The sequence below is a fragment of the Xenia sp. Carnegie-2017 genome, unplaced genomic scaffold (assembly GCF_021976095.1).
Source record: "Xenia sp. Carnegie-2017 unplaced genomic scaffold, XeniaSp_v1 HiC_scaffold_16, whole genome shotgun sequence".
Taxonomy (NCBI): domain Eukaryota; kingdom Metazoa; phylum Cnidaria; class Anthozoa; order Malacalcyonacea; family Xeniidae; genus Xenia; species Xenia sp. Carnegie-2017.
Window position 1 is genome coordinate 3,389,940 of NW_025813469.1, and position 19,502 is coordinate 3,409,441.

At 36.0% G+C, this 19,502-nt stretch overlaps 1 protein-coding gene across 1 annotated transcript in view; it reads right to left on the reverse strand.

Moving 5' to 3' along the window:
* Nucleotides 1-18,874: 18,874 nt before the first annotated feature.
* Nucleotides 18,875-19,502, reverse strand: part of LOC124437237 (protein mono-ADP-ribosyltransferase PARP15-like) — a 1,536-nt gene continuing 908 nt past the window's right edge. The window contains exon 3 of the mRNA XM_046987229.1: nt 18,875-19,191. Within this exon, the coding sequence (XP_046843185.1) occupies nt 18,875-19,191 (317 nt within the window). The remainder of the gene's footprint in view (nt 19,192-19,502) is intronic.

Sequence of the window (19,502 nt, forward strand, 5' to 3'; positions counted from 1 at the left end):
GAAGATAATTGAAGAGAATTTGTTCTCTGGTAACTTGCTTACTTTCCTAAAGTTTTGTCGCTATTTCAAGTCAAACATACACTTTGAAACATACAATTATAGAGTAATTGAGATATTTTGGGCGCCATCTTTTGATGAACGCTAGTATTTACTTTTCCAAATGGCTTGGATACTCGCATAATCGTATTCGTCTATTTCTGTTTATAACGATTAAAAAATTAATACAGCTTTGGATCTATAAGCAGTTATCGTCAAGCATTGTCGTTTTCTAACATTCCTTCGAAGTAATATCTGCTTTGGCCTTTTGCCTTACCATGTGCTCGATACATTTTGATGAATTTACCTCATCTGTTGCTTTCAAAAGAAGCCCATCGCTTCTCACAATGATGTGGACTTGTTTCTCATTGAACGTCTTTGACACAGTATGATTTCTTGTAACCTACACTGTTGTGTTTTCCCGATTTTACTTGTACAATCTAACAACCCACGATCAACCAAGCCACACAATCCACAATAATGATGAGGAGAAAAAGGGATGGGCTGATTCCGATTGAGGCCTAGTAACTAATGCAAAACACGTCCGGAAATTTGATATGTTGTTTCCAGTATAACGGCAAGAGGAAGTTGTTTTTATTTCCGTTCTGCGTTTTATGTATTTTGTTTACGCCGTCGGGCCTCCGCACCGACGTGAAAATACTTGTTTGAAGGTTGCCTCTAAGGTGCCATTTACACGAGCCCGGGTTGACTGTTGACCCGGGCTAGCTCGTCAACCCATCTACTAAGGCGCCATTTACACGAGCCTGGGTTGACAAGCAACCCGGGTCAATGCGCAAGAGGGAATGATTTTACGAGTGCGTTTACATGGACCCGGGTTGAGGACAATTTTAGCCAACCCGGGTTGATGCTGTAATTTATGCTTATTTTTTCATATTTATTTGGCGCGAAGCGAGATTGATCAAGGAGGAAAACAATCACAGCATGGATCCAAATGAGCGACGGAAAAAAATAATAATATCCACCTTTGTTGTTTTACTTCTGCTGTCAGCTATAGTAAGAATGTATGGGGTCATGTTATAATTCATTATTCTTCAGCAGCAGCAAATAGCTGCTTCTCAAAACATGCTTTTATTTGATACGATGAAAAGTGTACGCCTGTTAAAGCACTTAAAGAAAAGAACTATTCGGAGAAGACGTCGTAGATGGGTTAATCCTGGCAGAACAGATCGCTGGTGGGAAAATTTGTGGAGTGGACGACTAAGGCCCTGTCTACACGTATCCGGATAAATTTGGAAACGCAAAACTTTTTTTACGGATGTACGTTCCGTCCACACGTATCCGGATAAAACGCCCACACAAACCGTATACTTTTGAAAACGCTGTCCAGAGTGGAATTTTTGGAAAACGGAAAAAAATTAGTCTCGTGTGGACGGGTGAAACCGTAAAAATACAGAAACGATGACGTATAACTATTATTTGGTCAAACATGGCGGAAACACGAAAGGTTGTTGCGATATTGATTTGCCTTATTTCAAGCATAATATCATGCGTCCAGCTTTATAATGCGGTGTTGAATTCTCACGGAGAATATATTCGAAATCGTATGAATATTATTCGTCAGCTTTCGTTGCTTGCACCGGAAGGGGGATTGTCAAGCGGTTAGGCAAGAAGAGTCAAAGGAAAAAACGAAGATTTTGGATTCGACCTGGAAGAACAAATGCTTGGTGGAACGGTTTTATACGTGAACTAGTAGTCCCAGAAGAATGGTGAGAAAATTTTAGAATGTCTCGAGTTTCCATTGACAGACTAGCCGAAGAATTAAGACCCTACATCCAAGGGGAAAAAACTATCATGAGATCTCCTGTTGATGTGTTGACCCAAGTTGCTATCACACTATATTATCTCAGTGATGAAGGTCGTATGAGAAAGACTGCAAATGCGTTTGGAATTTCTCGACAGACCGTTTCCAAAATTGTGAGAAAGGTATGCAAGGCAATAACAATACACCTTGGACCAAAGTATGTAACATTGCCATTTACTGAAGAGAATGTGCAAGAAGTGAACAATTTTACAGAGCACATGGTTTTCCACAGTGCTTGGGTGCAATTGATGGAACACACATTCCAATAAAGCAGCCACGAGAAAATCCTACTGACTATATTAACCGAAAAGGTACTTACAGTTTGAATGTGCAAGCTATATGTGACCATAAATACTGTTTTATGGATGTGGTTGTGAAATAGCCTGGAAGTGTGCATGATGCGAGGGTTTTTTCAAATTCCAGCCTAAACCAATTGTTGAAGAATGGCAAGATATCACCATGTCAACGCAAGATTTTAACTGATGAAGATCCAGTTCCTATTTTTATATTAGGCGACCCTGCATATCCATTAATGCCGTACTTGATGAAGGAGTATTCAAATGGTGGGTCTAATCAGCAGGAACAGTATTTCGGTATGACTTTGTGCCAATCAAGGATGGTCATTGAATGTGCTTTTGGTAGACTCAAAGCTCGTTTTGCAGCTTTAAAGCGTCCAATGGATATTAATCTTGATGAGCTACCTTTTGTGGTGTATGCATGCTTTGTACTACATAATTTTGTGAAATTAGTGGTGAAAGAATTGCAGAAGAAAAGGTCACTGCTTCTGTCGAGTATGACAAACAATTTCAGCCAGTTATTGCCAACAATAAATTCAGAACTGACTGTAATGAAGCTGAAGGTAAAAAAATCAGAAGGATATTGACAAGGTACTTTGATCCATAGACAAACCAAAACTTCAATGAACAATGATTTAACAAAACCTATTTTTTATTTTAACCCAAACTATTTTCATCTCACTATTTTACTATCTCACTATTTACAAAATTTTCATTTGTAAACTGACTAAAGTGCAATGTGCTATTTTCTACATTCATGGGTTGTGCAGCCTGTGGTCTATTCCAACTGTTTACATTCATGGGTTGTGCAGCCTGTGGTCTGTCCCAGTTGCTGTTGTAACCAGTAAGCGGAGTTGCAAATTGGGGAGGTAATGGTTGAGGATGCAGCATTACTTGGCGAAGCATAGAAAAACCTTCCACAATACACCCAGTAAGTTGTTCCATATTTTGCGAGAATTTCTTCATTTGGGTAGCCTGCTGCTTATCCACTTCGTCCATCTTTTCAAGAAGACGTTTTTTTATTTCAAGATCTTCTTGCATTGCATTCAGGAGCTGTTCGTCTGTTGATAACTTTCTCTTTAATCTGTTTCGTCTATAATTCTTCAATTTAGAATTTAAAAATTCTCTTCGTTCAGAAACACAGTTTCATTCATTTTCTTCATCGTCAAGAGTAGGTATTTCGGTATGAGGGCTGCTGGATGTTGAGGAAGCTATGGGTGTACCAATAGAGTTGGCGGGACTGGGACATATTAAACTTGAGTCAAACTCTAGTTGAATTTCTTGCGTCTCTATTCCAGATGCCATTGTAGTCGTAGCTGGTGAGCCTCCCCATATTTCCTGACATTTCTCGAAAGAAATCAGCACAACTCTTCCATGCCCACTTTTCTTACCACAATCAACAGCAGCGCGGAATTTGAGTCTGATAGCTTTTAGTTTTGAAGTAATAATTGACTTATTGACTTCATTATTCTGGTGGGGAAACTCTTTTTCAATTTGGGCTGCATCATGTTCAGATGGATACTGAGCGAGGAGTAAATTCAAAATATCAGAATATTTAGATTGGCATGTCTCCCAGTCAACATTCGCCGCAGTTCTTGCAGTTTTGTACTCAAGAACAACGTTTAAAAGGAGCTCCACTTCATCGTCCGTCCACACAAAGTTTTCGGTTTTGCTCTTCTTGGATTTGGACGAATTTTCTAATGCGTTTGACATAATTTTTGAATTGTATTTAATAGCAATGCGCACAAGAATGTCAAGTGTCAAGAAAGCACATATACGTACACGTTATTTGCAGGCTCATCTTGTCTGAAGCGCATGCTCAAATGGAATTTTATGAGTGTTGTCAAATTTATCCGGATACGTGTGGACGGGCGAAAACGATCCGAAAACGATTACGTGTGGACGCGGAAGTTTTTAGTACCGTAAAAAAAGTTTTGCGTTTTCAAATTTATCCGGATACGTGTAGACAGGGCCTAATAGAAGACGAATGGAATTTGAATTTACGAATGAACAGAGAGCAGTTTATGGAACTAGTTGAGATGTTAAGGCCCTATCTAGAGGTAAAACAAGGAAATTTTCGTGCAGATGTTATTTGTGTCGAAAAAAAGGTTGCCATGACATTGTATTACCTGAAAGATCAAGGATTGTACCGAATGACCTGCAACAATTTTGGTGTGTCACTGCCTTGCTTGTCAAGAACTAGTAGTTGCCCCGAAGTATCTGAGATTACCATCAACAGTTGATGAAATGAAAACACTCATCTCAAAGTTTGAAACACGTTTTGGGCTTCCCCAAGCATTTGGCTGTTTAGATGGCACCCATACTCCTTTACGACAACCAACAGAAAATAGTCAAGACTAATTTTGTTACAAGATGAAATATAGTCTCAATATCCAAGCCCTTTGTGACTACAGAGGTTTATTTCTTGACGTGGATATTAACTGGCCAGGAAGTGTTCATGATGCTCGAGTGTTTGCAAACTCTAACTTAAACAAGATGTTTGTTGAGAAGCCCCTACCTATGGTGTACCGTGCAGTTCTTCCTGGCGCAGATCGAATCCCACCACTTGTCCTTGGGGACCCTGCATACCCCCTTTTGCCCAATGTAATGAAGGAATATGCTGAAGATGCCTTCAATGAAAAAGCTATATTCAACTAAATATTGAGAGGTGGACGCAATCAAATTGAGTGTGCATTTGGTCGGCTAAAAGCAAGATGGCAAATTCTAAATCGACCAATAAATGTAAAGTTAAGTGATGTACCATCTTTAATTCATGCTTGTTTTGTATTGCACAATTTTTGTGAAGTAAAAGGAGCTAAGATAATTGGTGAAGGAGTTGAACATCAAATACAGTTGAATGTTGTTGACCAATGTTGTTTGCACCATGCCACTCCTGATAGGTCACTAACATACAATACAGCAACAGGTTCTGCAATACGCACAACCATAACAAACTATTTTAAAGAACGTATGTTTAATGTGTAATTAGGGATCAAAAGAGGTAACCGACTAGTAGTTTAAAGTTAAGTGGAAACAATATAAAAAGAAAATAAAGTGTGTAAATAACAGTCATGTCATTGTTCTTTACAATTATAATTGTTTCTTAATTTTTTCCGAAATTTGTGGAGCCATTTGAGTCACTTGAGCCACACCTTTCATGTTCAATAAATGAGCCATAACTTTGAACATCATTTGTGTCACAGTAACCTCTATGAGGAAAACCTGCGGTATGATTGGGATATAGACCATGAGGTTGAGCAATAGTTGATCCAATACCATGAGGTGGCTGATAGAATCCCGGCATAGGTGGAGGTGTGTGTGGAATGCTGCCAAATGATGCATTTTGAAAGGCATTTGGATTAAGAGCCATAGCCAACATACCAAGACCATCACTGACACTTTTCCCCAAGCTGTCAAGGGATGCTGACATAGATTTGGCCATGTCTACTAAAACCTTCTGACTTTCCTGCATATGTTCCATCTGCTTTATTTTTAGTTCTATATCCTCCCTTGCTGCCCGCAGTAGAACTTCATCTCTTTTGGCAGCTGAAAGGGGTTTTTCCAGATGTTTTCTCTTGTTGTCAATAATTTTTCTGGTGCACAATGGTCTCTTTTTGGAATTATTTACATCTATATAAAATAATGCATGTGTTGCAGAATATTTACATAATTGATACAAAGATAAATAAGTTGCTACCTTGTTCTTGCTCATTATCATTGTCTTCATCTTCCTCTTCATCATGATCCGTATCGAGCGTGGCATTCAATTCATCATTGAAACTGTCATTTCCTAATGATCCAGAGGATGATGTTTCTGGTCCAAGACTTTCACAGCTGTTGGAACTTATGCCAAAACGAAGTTTTTCTGTAGCCGGACTTCCTTTCCAAATTTCAGCCAATTGATCATAGTGTTCTTGGACAACTTTTCCAGAACCAGATCTAGTGCCATTGATAACAGCTTTATTGTAAGCCTTCCTAATAGCACGGATTTTTTCTTTAATTCTGTTGTAACCTTTCTTTATTTGCGACTTGGCCATTGATACTTCGGCATTGAACGCTTTGGTGCATCAGGCAATCTACTGGGCCAAAAATTCTTGGTCAAATACTGAGGCCATTTGTTCGCGAACATTCGAATACAACGCCACAACATCAGCATTGAAATCAATATTTTTATAATCCATTTGCGTTTTATAATCTTTTATAATAATGATCAACTGCTCGACCATCTCTGATGACCACTGAAAGTTTACTTTCGACTTTTCTGCCATATTTTACGTATTCATTTATTACGATCATAAAATACGTTCGTTTCGCCAAAGCTTGTAAACGAATTTGAATGTAACACGTGTAGTCGTTTATATGCCAGCTTCGCGCGTTGAAGAAATATAACATTGGACACGTGACAAATTCAGATATATCGTCAGTTTATACGAGCCCGGGTCAATTTCAACCCTACTTTACACGAGTATTTCACAAATTTTTCACGCTTCAATACTTTGCCAACCCGGGTCAACCCTGGTCTTCCAAAGGGTGCCCCGGGTTGGCGTGCTAACCCGGCGGTCGTGTAAATGCTAGTAATGATTTATTAGTAGATGGGTTGACCCGGGTTGATGAGCTAGCCCGGGTCAACAGTCAACCCGGGCTCGTGTAAATGGCACCTAAAATTGTCCTCAACCCGGGTCCATTTAAACGCACTCGTAAAATCATTCCCTCTTGCGCATTGACCCGGGTTGCTTGTCAACCCGGGCTCGTGTAAATGGCGCCTAAAACCTCTCTAAAATTAATATGGCTGACGATTCAAGGAAAATGGAGTGGACAGATGAGCACGATTTATTGTTGATGAGAGAAATGATGGTTAGTGATCTGTTTCAATACAAAAAGGGAAGCCCCAATCGGGGATTAGTACTGGATTCTATATTGTCGAAAACTTAAATAAAACCGAAGCGCCAGTCTTTACTCTAAAAGACAAGAGAAGTGTTCGAGACCGGTGAAGTCTTTTAAAAGCTAAGTTTAAGCAGAAGATGCGCGAGGAAGAAATGGCAAGTGGCATTGATGTCGATGAACTGTTGGAGAAAGAAAGTTTGATTGAAGAGTTGTGCCAAAAAGAGGACAGCTTCCTTGAGGTAGCATCAGTTCAAAAGCAAAAGGAAAATGCAAATGCTATTGATATAAGGATGACAGCCTTGGAACGAATGGGCGAAACAAGCAAGAGAAAATCTGATGGGCAAAACTCAGATGTTAAGCTTAAGAAAGTACGCCGCGGAAGTTGTGAATTAGTCGAATATTTGAGAGAAAGATCAAGCAAGGAAATTGAAATCCTAGAAGTAAAGCGTAATGAGCAAGAAATACAAAATCAATTGAGTACCCAAGCAGCTACACAGCAAACAGAAGTCTTAAATATGATGCAACTACAAAATCTAAAAATGATGGAGAGCCAAGCTTTACTTCTTCAGCAACAACAGCAATTGTCAACAGCATTTCTTGACATTATTCAGAGGTTCACAACCAAGTAAGATTGTGTTGTCACTTACAAGGAAAGAATTCTTAACTGTTGTGTTTTAGCAATCTGTGTAACTATGAACTTTTAAATGTTTTGTTATTTGAACTATAACTTTCTCACACTTGTCAGTATTTACATAACATGATACATACTTGCTAATTGTTTGTGTGTTGAATAATAAGTCATTTTGGCATTCATTAATTAGTTATAAAGTAATTCTCCAAGGTTGGAGGATATAACTGAAAAAACTTGGATGTTATATTTCCATACATGCAAGTGAGTGAATTTCTTAACAATGCACAGACAATATATGCTTTCCCAACACTACTTAGACCTATTTTGAGGGTTTTTTTGAAGTCCATGAACCGGAATGAGTTGATCACATATCCAAATAACCATTCCACAGACACTCTAACTGAACTCATTTGCTTGTTGAATTCTTTCATTCTGTCTATGATTACCCCATGCTGAAAAGGAGCTTGTAGATGAATCCTCTGTGGATAAGCGGGATCCCCATATATGCAAAATGGTCTCCCATCCACAGAAAAAGCATTTTGTTCCAGGTCTTGAAGGAAGTTTGAGTCAGACAACATACCAGCATTGTGTTTTTTTTTTCCTTCTGTAATATAGAAAATATTTGCCTGATTTATAGACTGTTTTGGCTTGTACAATATAGTGTGTCCAATAATATTTTCATTTAAATAATATAAGCATACCAACTGGACCAAAAATATGTGCAATCAAACCATTTGGCAATGCCACACCCTGGAACTTCAAAGAGTGAACTCTTTTATGGCCATGGTAAACAATTCGCTGATGTTTTGTTGGCTGTGAAATTGGTCTGACCGTTCCATCAATAAAGCCAAAGCAATTTTCATAAGGTGCTCCTTTTTCATGGATGGCATTGGCATAAACCTGTATATTTTCTGGGCTTAAAAGATCATGGTTCCATTCTGTAATTTTTTGCTTATGATAATTATAAATAAAGTCAATGATGGTATTTGCAATCATACACAACTCAGAAACTGGTCGCCCAAATCTGCCAATCATGTCTGAAAATCGACAAGGGTAAGCAAGACGATTTAAAAGAATGCATAGCCCTTCCAGTCCTGAACATGTTGCCCTTTGTGGACACTTGACTATTTCAGGGATTCTAAGATTTTGTTGGAGGAAAATAAATCGTGTTTGTTGGCTCGGAATTCTACTTTACATTCATCCTCACTTAGATTGTCTAAACAAAATGGCTCATAATTTTTGAATGGAAGCTCTGGGTTCCTTGATTTATATGCCTTGTACAATATGATCAATTCATATTCTGTAAAATAACCTTCCTCAAAAAGCACAAGACAAAAGTTTCGTATGGTTTTAAACGAGTTCACTTTCTACCACCGCTTTCTATTACAAACTTTGCTCAACTTTTTTAAATATACGTGGGAATGTCATGCTCGTCCCAGTCTTCCGCGATGTCTCACGACGCCGTTGTCGGATGAAACGTAGTTTATTAGCTCTCTATTACCATTACCAGCGACGTAACCACAGAATAGTGGCGTAACTGTATGAACTCAGTCAGTGGTTCAGGATGAGCAGAGCTACGGACATTCAAGCAATCAGGTTACAAGGGGTTTCCCTGAACGGTGTTAACAAAGGACATCGGATTCAGATCACTGGTAATTCTAAAATTGACGTGGGGTACTCACTGACATACACAGTTACTTTATAATAAGCGAGAGCATAAAGTTTTTACCAGCGAACGATTGAGAGCAATTTAAAATTCAAATTGATTTAAAATCTTTTTCAAAATTCAAAACAATAAATTATGTAGGTAACAACAATATTGATTCTTTTTGAATTGCTTGTATTTAGGAAAATAATAAAAAATTATATTTCATCTTCGCTGTTTTCTAAAGGTCTAAGTAAACTCCAACAGCTACGCAGCAACATTCAACTGTGCCAGTAATAACAGCAATACAGGCATGGCGCCTAAGGAGGGGTGGGGAGACCCCCACTTTCTCCCGCTACCTTTATATTAACCTTTATGTTTACCTTTCTGTCTACCTTTATGTATACTTTTGTGTTAAACTTTATGTTTTCTTTTATGTTTGAATTTGTTAATTTCCCGTTTTTGTGGGCTGTTGATGGTAGATATACGACCAATAATTTCACCTCAACCCCCACTATATTGAAATTTAATAGAAACGACAAGAACCACATTTCAAAAAAACGATATGAACGACATTTAAAAAAAACGACATGAACGACATTTCAAAAAGTTCTTGCCATACAACAATAACATGCGCAAAGTCTTGCAAGATCATGCATGATGGAAAGTTTATGCATGATCTTAGCAAGATGTTTGTAGGATCATAGTAAGATCTTGGAACGATTATGAAAAAGTCTTGTGAGATCTGTTGTTAGCATTTATTTATTTTAGCTTAACTTGAGGCAAAGTAAGACCCAGCAACTTTAGTAAATATAAGTCGTATGCGGACCCTCCCCCAGGCTCGATTTCGTTGCGCCGTCCCTGTAATAATTATTTTAATCTTCCCGCTCGTAAGTTACAGACCTTTGTGCTTGGATTATAAATCATGACCCATCTCAATTTCCAAATACAAAATGAATGAACCATTACCAGAAAGACAATGTCCAAAGTTTCCTAGAATTCGTTTGTACGCAATTCACTGTAAAATGGAAATTTATTGCATGATACTACTTCACAAAGCTGCTTACACATTACTTCTAAAACTTACTTACACTGTGTTATAAAATATAAATTTTTCATCCTTACCGTTGACTTATTGAACCATTCTTAAATTACAATTTACAGACGGAGGAAGTTTCTCTCCTAATTCCATTGAAATAGGAAACTGTAAATTGCAAATGAGATAACATGCATCTGAAATTTTAAACCCTTCCCACAACAAACGTAAAATTCTATACACGCCTGTATGTTGTATCCACTGATCTGATAATATCAGTGGTTGTATCGGCCAATAGCATTGTCAAAAAGATTTAAATCTCTTTTACCATTTTTCTATGTAGTGGCCACACATTTTTGCCATTATAAGACATCAATTTTAAGTCATAAATTTGGTTATAGATAAAAAGAGATTGGTAGATGGAAACATAAACTGAAAGTAGTTTCGGCTTTTTTATGCAGAGGTGAAACTTCATTAATGCTATTGCCTTACTATAGTATAAAGACGACAAAGTTGACCAAGAACAACATATGCATTTTCTGAAACTTCTTTGAATGTAAATGAGAAGAGCCAACTGGAATGTGGTACTCTTTTCATTGCTATTCAAACTACGGTATTCGCTATTCAAAACATGGTATACAGAATTGAGAAGACCATGAGCAGTCTTTTGTCAAAGCCTAATCATTTTCAAAATAAATCAGAAGGGCATTACTAAATATGATGTGGTCTAAATCTTTATTTTTATACTTTCATGAAAGACAACTCCAACACATCGATGAAATTATAATTATGATATATCACTTACAAAAAAGCATTGAGGATTTAATGTTCGTTCAAAATTATCAATCTATATATATATATATATATATACATGCTGTTCCCACTGATATTATAATATGGCTTAACTTGCGTTTTGGAAACTTAATGTTTTGCAGTATTGTTTATGAACACATTGAAATATATTGGCAAACATTATATTTTTGGTTTGGGACAGTGCATTATTTGCTTTTGTTTCCAATGTTGTAAATGATGTTATTGTTCTTATCATTTTTTCGTTTTTTCTGGCTCTTAGTTAATTTTCCAGTAAAGTGAAACTCAAGACATCATTATTACTATAACAACTAAGACACCTTGATATTTAAATATTGTTGCTATCAATTGACTGAGAATACTCAAATAAGAAAGTCTTTGTTTAAAACTCGGAAATAATGTAATTAGAATCTTTAATATTATTACTTAGCTAATACATTCATCAACTGCTTGACAAAGAAGCATTCATCAGCCTCAATTTCAAAATTTTTTGGTTGTTTAACTTGTCTTTATTCCAACAATTTTATTGTGCTTCAAACGTGATATTCATTTATGATATTCATGATCAGCATTCATTTAATTTACGTCGATAAATGTATCTTCTTTCAAATAATGTTTTATACAATGTGAACCAGTTAAAGCGTAAAAATACCTTTATATCGTCGAAGAGTACGCAGCCTCTGGTTAAATTTATTTTAGATAAGTTGAACATGCTCCGACCATATTAAGTTGGATAACAATTCTTAGATATTTCGAAGTTTTCACAAGGTAAATATTCTTGTAATAAATATCACATTTTATATTTGATTCTTGAAGGCGGAGAACGAATCTATCGGGTAGGTCAAAAAACATTACAAGCGACTCATCGCACATCAATAACACAATTAAAGTAAATGGTTTGAACCCGGCAGTATCGTTACATGTTTATAAATGTAGATCGTCCAGGTTGGTATAGTCCTGAGAAGGACTGTTTTTATTGTTGTTGACTGACGTTTTGACAACCTTAGCAGTAGTCATCTTCAGAGTCAACGTCAGGTCAATCGCAAAGTTTTGATTATTTTGGGGATAATGCCGAAAAGACAGGAAAAAAGACTTCTGCTTTCATATTTTCTAAATAATTCTAAAAATAAACACGATATTATATTGGCATTTTAAGCAAAATGCCAACGCTTTAATTGTTCAATAGTTGGATGTCGCAATGTTCACAGAATGGATTTGTAAAGCAAGGCTCATTTGAGCTCACTCAGAGATTAGATCTGAAGGCTTACAGACAACATATGTTCAAAGGTAAAGTTTTGGGGTTAAATCATAATTTTGCTTTGCATTCTTGCAAACTAAATCGGAAAATAACTCGTTTTATGTTAGCCACTTTAAAGTTTCATTTTTTTAGTATTTGAAGATTTAGACATGTCATGTAGAGTGGAAAAAAAATGGCGATGACAATAAAAGATTTGCAAGTTAAAAACAGTAAAGTTAACAAATATATGGAATGAACATTTTTCTTCCTCTTCATCGTTGGAACTGCTTTTAAAATGAAAAAAAGAACAAGCGAAAGATCCAACTAAAGAACTGTATTTTAAAACATTCGTATCTCTCTAAATATTTTTGACTTCTAGATATTATTTATATGTTTATAACTGTACTACTTTAAGATTGACAGAGAAATCTTCACTAGAAAAGTTGTGGTACCCTAAAAGTTATATTAAGTTCAATGTAAACTAAGATTTTCAACAATCAACTGAAATCATTCCTTCCTCTATATTTCCTTCCCTTTTAGTAATTTTTATGAGTTGCAGTTTTGGACGAGTTCATTAACACAAGAAATAACAAACTGTTTAGAAGATGTTTCATCAAAGTTGACATCACTAGTTATAAACCATGCCATTCTCCCATTTATTGTGTATATGTAATGCCTCGTCTGTCAATATAGGCGAACCTTGGCTTAGATCGTGCACAAAAATATCTTTCAACTTGTAGGTGGAAATTTGAGGACTTTCCAGATAGAAGGAGCCAAAACTTTACATTTGATAACTGCTGGATTTGAATAAAGCAGTCTTGTGGGAAAAGATGTCAGCATATTCATCTGGATCGAGTCTATTACCGAGAACCGTAAAATGTGTGACAAATGGCTCAGTTTTTACTAACTGCTTAATTTGAGCCGTGCTTTCGTTTGCCATTTTCCAGAAGTTCAATTTAGCCTTATGCCTTATGAAATATTAGTGAATAAATTTGTTTTGCTTGCATGCAAATACAGTTAAATAAGCCCATTCATTGATGAAGGAGTAAAAATAGAAACGTCGAACCAGTCGAACCAGAAACGTGCGATTCAATAAAAGCTTCTTGAAATGGAGTTTTGAACACGAAGATCATTGAAACTAAATCTTAAATGGTCGACTAATAATAATAATACAGATTCAGTAAAAGCTTGTAAAAATGGAAGCCATGCATGCATAAGTTGATAATTGATTGAAATATAACGCACCCATTTTTCCTCTTTTCCATCTGAGCTGAAAATTGATGTTGATCAGTGGGACGATTTTCGTGATTGAATGATGTTCTCTACCAAGAAAATGTCAGTTATGAATTCGAAATATATGGAGAAATCGGAAGTTAACTATGTTTGCGTATCATTGATATAAATAACCGTAAAAAAGTAACCAAATAAAGTATCGAATAATCGTTTTCTTATGAAACCTCCTATTTTTCCAAATAAAACTAATATCGTAGTGAGCTCGTTTAAGGCAAAGTTACATCCACTTTTAACGAAATAAAACACAATCAAATTTTAATTGTCGTACTAATTAAATAACGTACGTAAGGTTCTGTATGACAACAAAGCCGAAAGGAATTCAGCAAATTGAACTTTAAAATCAAATGTTTGACTGATAGAGTTAGCTTTTTCCAGCTGCCCCGCTTTACATTAGAAATATCTTCTTATATTCACTTTAAGCTATTGACAAAAGGCTCGCATTTACTACAACTACATAAATGAAAGAAGTATATAAAATGATGAAGTGAAAGATTCGTTAAATACGCATCAGACCGTTAAATATTGATAAAATTTTGTAATATGTTTTAGTATTTTGTGACAACAGGTTGGGTTTTTAATCTCAATTTGATAACATGAAAAAAATATAATATACAGTTTAACTTACCTGGATGAATTGAAAACTTCCGTAATGAACTTTTTACTTGAATGAACTTTTGCTTCAAACCCACTTTCTCCTGAAACCCACTTTCACTTAGTCATGCTTTTAAGAGAACGATGTTTAAATAATCTAAAAGACCTTTCACAAGCTCGATTAATATTCATGCCAACAACAATGCTGTTTTTTAAAAATCAGGAGAAAAGTGAAACCTACTGAAATACTTCATGGCTAATGACCATTGTTTCCAGTGGCGTAGCTAGCGGTCCCGCTACTCCCGCCCGGCGGGAGTAGAAATTTCCCAAAAAAATAATAAATATTCTATTTGGACATAAGACATACATTATTTCACGAACAATTTGTAATATTATGTTTTATTTGTTCATATTTACGCTTTTATTAGGTGGTTCGTAATCGTAATACAGCAAAATCTCAAGATTTGTTATGTAACCTAGCAACCGCCTTTTCTCGCACATTGCATACTCGCGCGATTCTCCACGTATTCCGCCCATCTTCAGAGGGCGGAACATACAATATAATTCTATATAAGAAGTTTTGAATTCTGGTTGGCTAAGGGACTTGACGCATGCTCAAATCTGTTTTTATAGTCGAACTCCCGCTATTTTAAATTGGCGGAGGTTGTAATTATTCGACCTTTTAATACGAGTACAGCGATTAGTGATTATCAAATTACGTGTCATTGTTGGTATTAATTTTCCATTGTGTTTACTCTCAAATTGCTATTTTGTATTTGTGTATGACACAATGGCTTCAAGTGCGACTGCGATTTGCTCAACTGATGTTGATTTAGTAAATAGCTTATTAGCTAAACCGTTCTCTGCTCGATCGTCGGTCGAACAGAATGTTATCGTTCATGAACGGCCTACTCCTGATTTAACTATCCAAAATAAGGGAAGAGCATTTCAGAGAGATTGGTATGAGGCGAAGGACTGGCTGTGTGGCAGTACAACCTTGCAGAAAGTCTTTTGTTGGCCATGTCTAATGTTTTCCACAAAAACATCGCCATCGTGGACTAAGAATGGCTACAACGATATGCGGAGTATTATGTCTGATGCTAAGAAGCATGAAAAATCTAAATCGCATTTGACTGCATTTAAGATATGGAAAACGTATGGAGCTAGTGAACGAATTGATTGTCTTATGTCCCTCGCTAGAAGAAATGAGATTCAGCGTCACAATGAGGAGGTAAGACAAAATCGAGAATTTTAAAACTGTTACTGAGGCCGTGCTGTATTTGTCAAAGCAAGAGTTGCCATTTAGAGGTCACAATGAGTCCGAAGGTAGCTTGAACAAAGGTAATTATAGAGAGCTGCTCGAATGTTTTGCTAAGTTTGATTCTGTTTTTGAGCGTCGACTGCACAGTAGACTAGCAGAATCTGATATAATTGGTGACAGAAGATTTACTGGAGTCTCCCCAGAAATTCAAAATGGTCTTATCAGCTGTCTTGATTCAATTATTGAAGATAAAATCAGAAAGGAAATAAATGATTGCACATTTATGAGTATTCAGGTTGATGAAGCATCTGATGTCTCCACCAAAGAGCAGCTAAGTGTTATTGCTCGGTTTGACAAAGCAAGTGAAATTATGGAGAGGCAATTAGGATTTGTGGATGTAAGTATGAACAGAAATGCCACAGCAATATCACAAGTTGTCAAAGATAAATTTGGTGAGTATTCTAATATAAAAGAAAAACTGGTTTTACAAACATATGATGGTGCTTCTGTCATGTCTGGCCATATCAATGGTGTTCAAGCATTGGTTCGACAAGAGTATCCTTTTGCTCATTTTGTTCATTGTGCAGCTCATAGATTGAACCTGGTCCTATGCCAGTCAGCCTCATCAATTTCTCCTGTTAAAATCTTTTTATTAATATAGCTACATTCAGCACATTTACAAGCAATGCCCCAAAAGAAAAGCTTTTCTCACATCTAACAACCTTGAGTTTCCTGCCCTGGTGAAACAAGATGGTATTATCGCTCTAGATTAATCAATGTATTGCACAAAACTATGAAAAACTTTTAGATATTTTTGAGGGGTACTTGAACAACCAGCTGGGTGGGATGATGAGTCATTAAGTAAAATAAGTGGCTTACTGCATTATCTTGATAGCTTTCTCTTTTGTTTTAGTGTGTTTTTACAGGATTTTAGAACAGTCCACAATTTTGTATTCCATTCTTCAAAATAGGGAAACCCATTTTAACTATGGCATAAGCAAGATTGACAATTTCAAGCAGTTTATTGTGTCACTTCGCACAGATCAAGCTTTCACCGAGTTTTACCAAACTGCACTAGAAAAAGTAGGCCCACCAGCAACCAGAGCAGATAGTAGATACAATTACAAACAGCTTTATTTTGAGATTATTGATTCCATTAAAGGCATGTTAAGTGAACGATTTCAAGATATTAATCAGTTCGAGTTTTTAGACCTTGTAAATCCTAAACTATTTACTACATGGAAGGGCATAGTTCCACAGGAGAAGATCAATCTTCTCAAAGATAAGTATAGTCCTCTTTTGACATCCAAACTTTGGAGAGTCAACTTTCCTTCATTTACAACGACAAGGACTTTCACAAAGAGTGCAGTAATGAGGTTCTTAAATACATCTTCAAATTTAATCTCCAGTCGAGTTTAGGTCAAGTGGTAAATTTGTTAAAATTGAATGGTGTGTTGGCAGTGGCAAGTGCTTCAGTAGAGAGGTCGTTTTCTTGCTTAAAAGGGTAAAAGCTATTTAAGAAATAGAATGGGTCAAGGTCGGCTTAGCTCTTTGTTTAGAATATCTATTCACAAAGATATCATTGAAAAGAAAGAGGAATCAGAGGTGTTGCATAACGAGGTGGTTGAAAATTTGTAGAAAACCCAGGAGGCTGGCCTTTCTTTATAAATGATGAGTATAGTATGTGTTTTGATATTTGTTCGTATAATACATGGTACTTCATTGAGAAAATTAAGCATAACTTTAAAGAATAAAGCCATCCCTGTCTACTTGCCCCAATCTAAACAAGTTTAAACTAACAAGTAGAATGCTAAGAAAAATCTCTCTCTATGCACTTTAGAAGTGTCGTATACTATATTATTTTTTGTGCTAATACAAATTTCTTCTGTTTATGCAGGGGCAGTGATGAGTAAATTATGTTTTAGGGGACAATTGTCTCCTGCGTAACGTTTCTCTGAGCCACCTTTAGTACCTTTTTAACTAGTTGCAGTTTCAACGATTGCCACATTAAGAATGCAGCTAACAAAAATGGGTTTTTATAAATTATTGTACAACAAATAATTTGCCCTCGAAATCGCAGGAAATGCTGTTTCCAAGGCTCTGGATTTCAAAATTTTCCGGGGGAGCATGCCCCCGGACCCCCCTAGTGGAGTCGCGCCTCCGGCGCGAGATGGATTGGCGGGAGTGACTATTTTTCAAATAAAAAGTCCTTGTTTAAAAGCGTGAATTCATGTCATTAAAATCTTTAATATTATTACTTACCTAATACATTCATCAACTGCTTGACAAAGAAGCATTCATCTGCCTCAGTTTCCTAAATTTTTTGTTAGTTTCAACTTGTGTTTATTCAATTGTGATCAAAAATTAAATTGATTTAGACTGATAAATGCATCTTCTTTCAACTAATTTTTGTTTTTGTTCTACGTGAATTGATGAAAGTGTAAGAACAAATAACTTCAAACTGTTGAAGAATCTAAAATCTCTGGTTAAGTTTACTTATAATAAGTTTCACAAGCTCCGACCTCGTAAAGTTAAAGTTAGATGAAATAACAATTCTACTCCTGCATAGACAGTGATACTGATAGTCTGAACGCAGTGAAGGCAGTAATAATCTCGTTTAGGTCAAAAAGTATTATAGGCGACTGATTGTGAATTCAAAAATTTTATATACAACAAAACAGTTGGTTTGGTTTATTAGTAGTTTCGAATTTTAAAGAATATTTTATACCAAACTATTACTATTATCATTAGCTGAGCTGTACTAATATCATTTGTTTTTGATAAAATTTATGTTGATTGAATATTGATACTCATTGACAAGTGATACGTACCACTTAATCTATCAACCCACGTCAAGCTATATGCCGATTTATGCAGAAAAGGGAGAGAAATAGCCATGTGCCCGACTTTTAACCCAAAATTACGTATGAATACCCCCATTAGACAATTACAACAAAATAATAGATATAATTATATATCTGCATCATCATTAGACACCTACAGAAGACTAATATGGTCATGATAATAATAGACTTCAAAATAAAATTTTCAAGGAAAACCTCGCAGCTCTTGCAAAGCTATCACAACGACATAGTATCGAAAAGTGAAATATAATGAAGTGAACGCACCTTTATAGTTTCTGTAGCTATAATGAAACGTGCAGAGTAAATTACAGTAAAAAACTCATACAATGTTAATAAATATATAAGCTATAGTATATAACGGTCACAAAATAAACATTCATGAATAATTGCAATGCATATAGTATAGTTGATCAACAGTAATTAATAAAGACGTAGAAGCTGTGCAGGACAGATTGAGTTTGTATGTACTTAAATGTACGAAGATCTGTTTTGTTGATTATTTATTGTTATGAGATACTCAGGATAGTACCGGTTATCTTGGAAAATGACGTAAATACAGGGATTGTTTATGTCATTCACAATAGAATCATAGAGTAGAGCTGGATTGCTAGGATCATTTTTGGATGGTGGTGCCTTTAGTCCCTTCTTACCCAATGTGTACTTTCCAACAAGAACTTTGGCGATGTATATCTTTGGTTGTGATCCAGCAGAACACTGTTCACGAGAGTAATCGAGAGAAAACGATGCATCTCTTGCAAAGTATACTCCATTTCCATAAATTACTCCTGTAAATGGATTTAACAAATTTATTGTGAAGATCATTAAAGTTTTCTAGAGAAAGTAAAATTTGTGCATAGTTGAAATGTTCAAGATGTGAATTTTTCATATACATTTTCATTGGCTTAAAGAAACATTCAGATCTTTGGAAGCAATTTAATGTATTTATGTCCATTTCACGTTAAGTGGAAGGTTCAACTTCAAAAGTTGATCTCTCGCGCGAATTGTTTCGGACGGCATGTTTCCTCAATTGATGTCATTAGTAGTATGTACGTCGCCACGCTCATAATGCTTTCTCTAGTCTCACCATGTTCAGAAT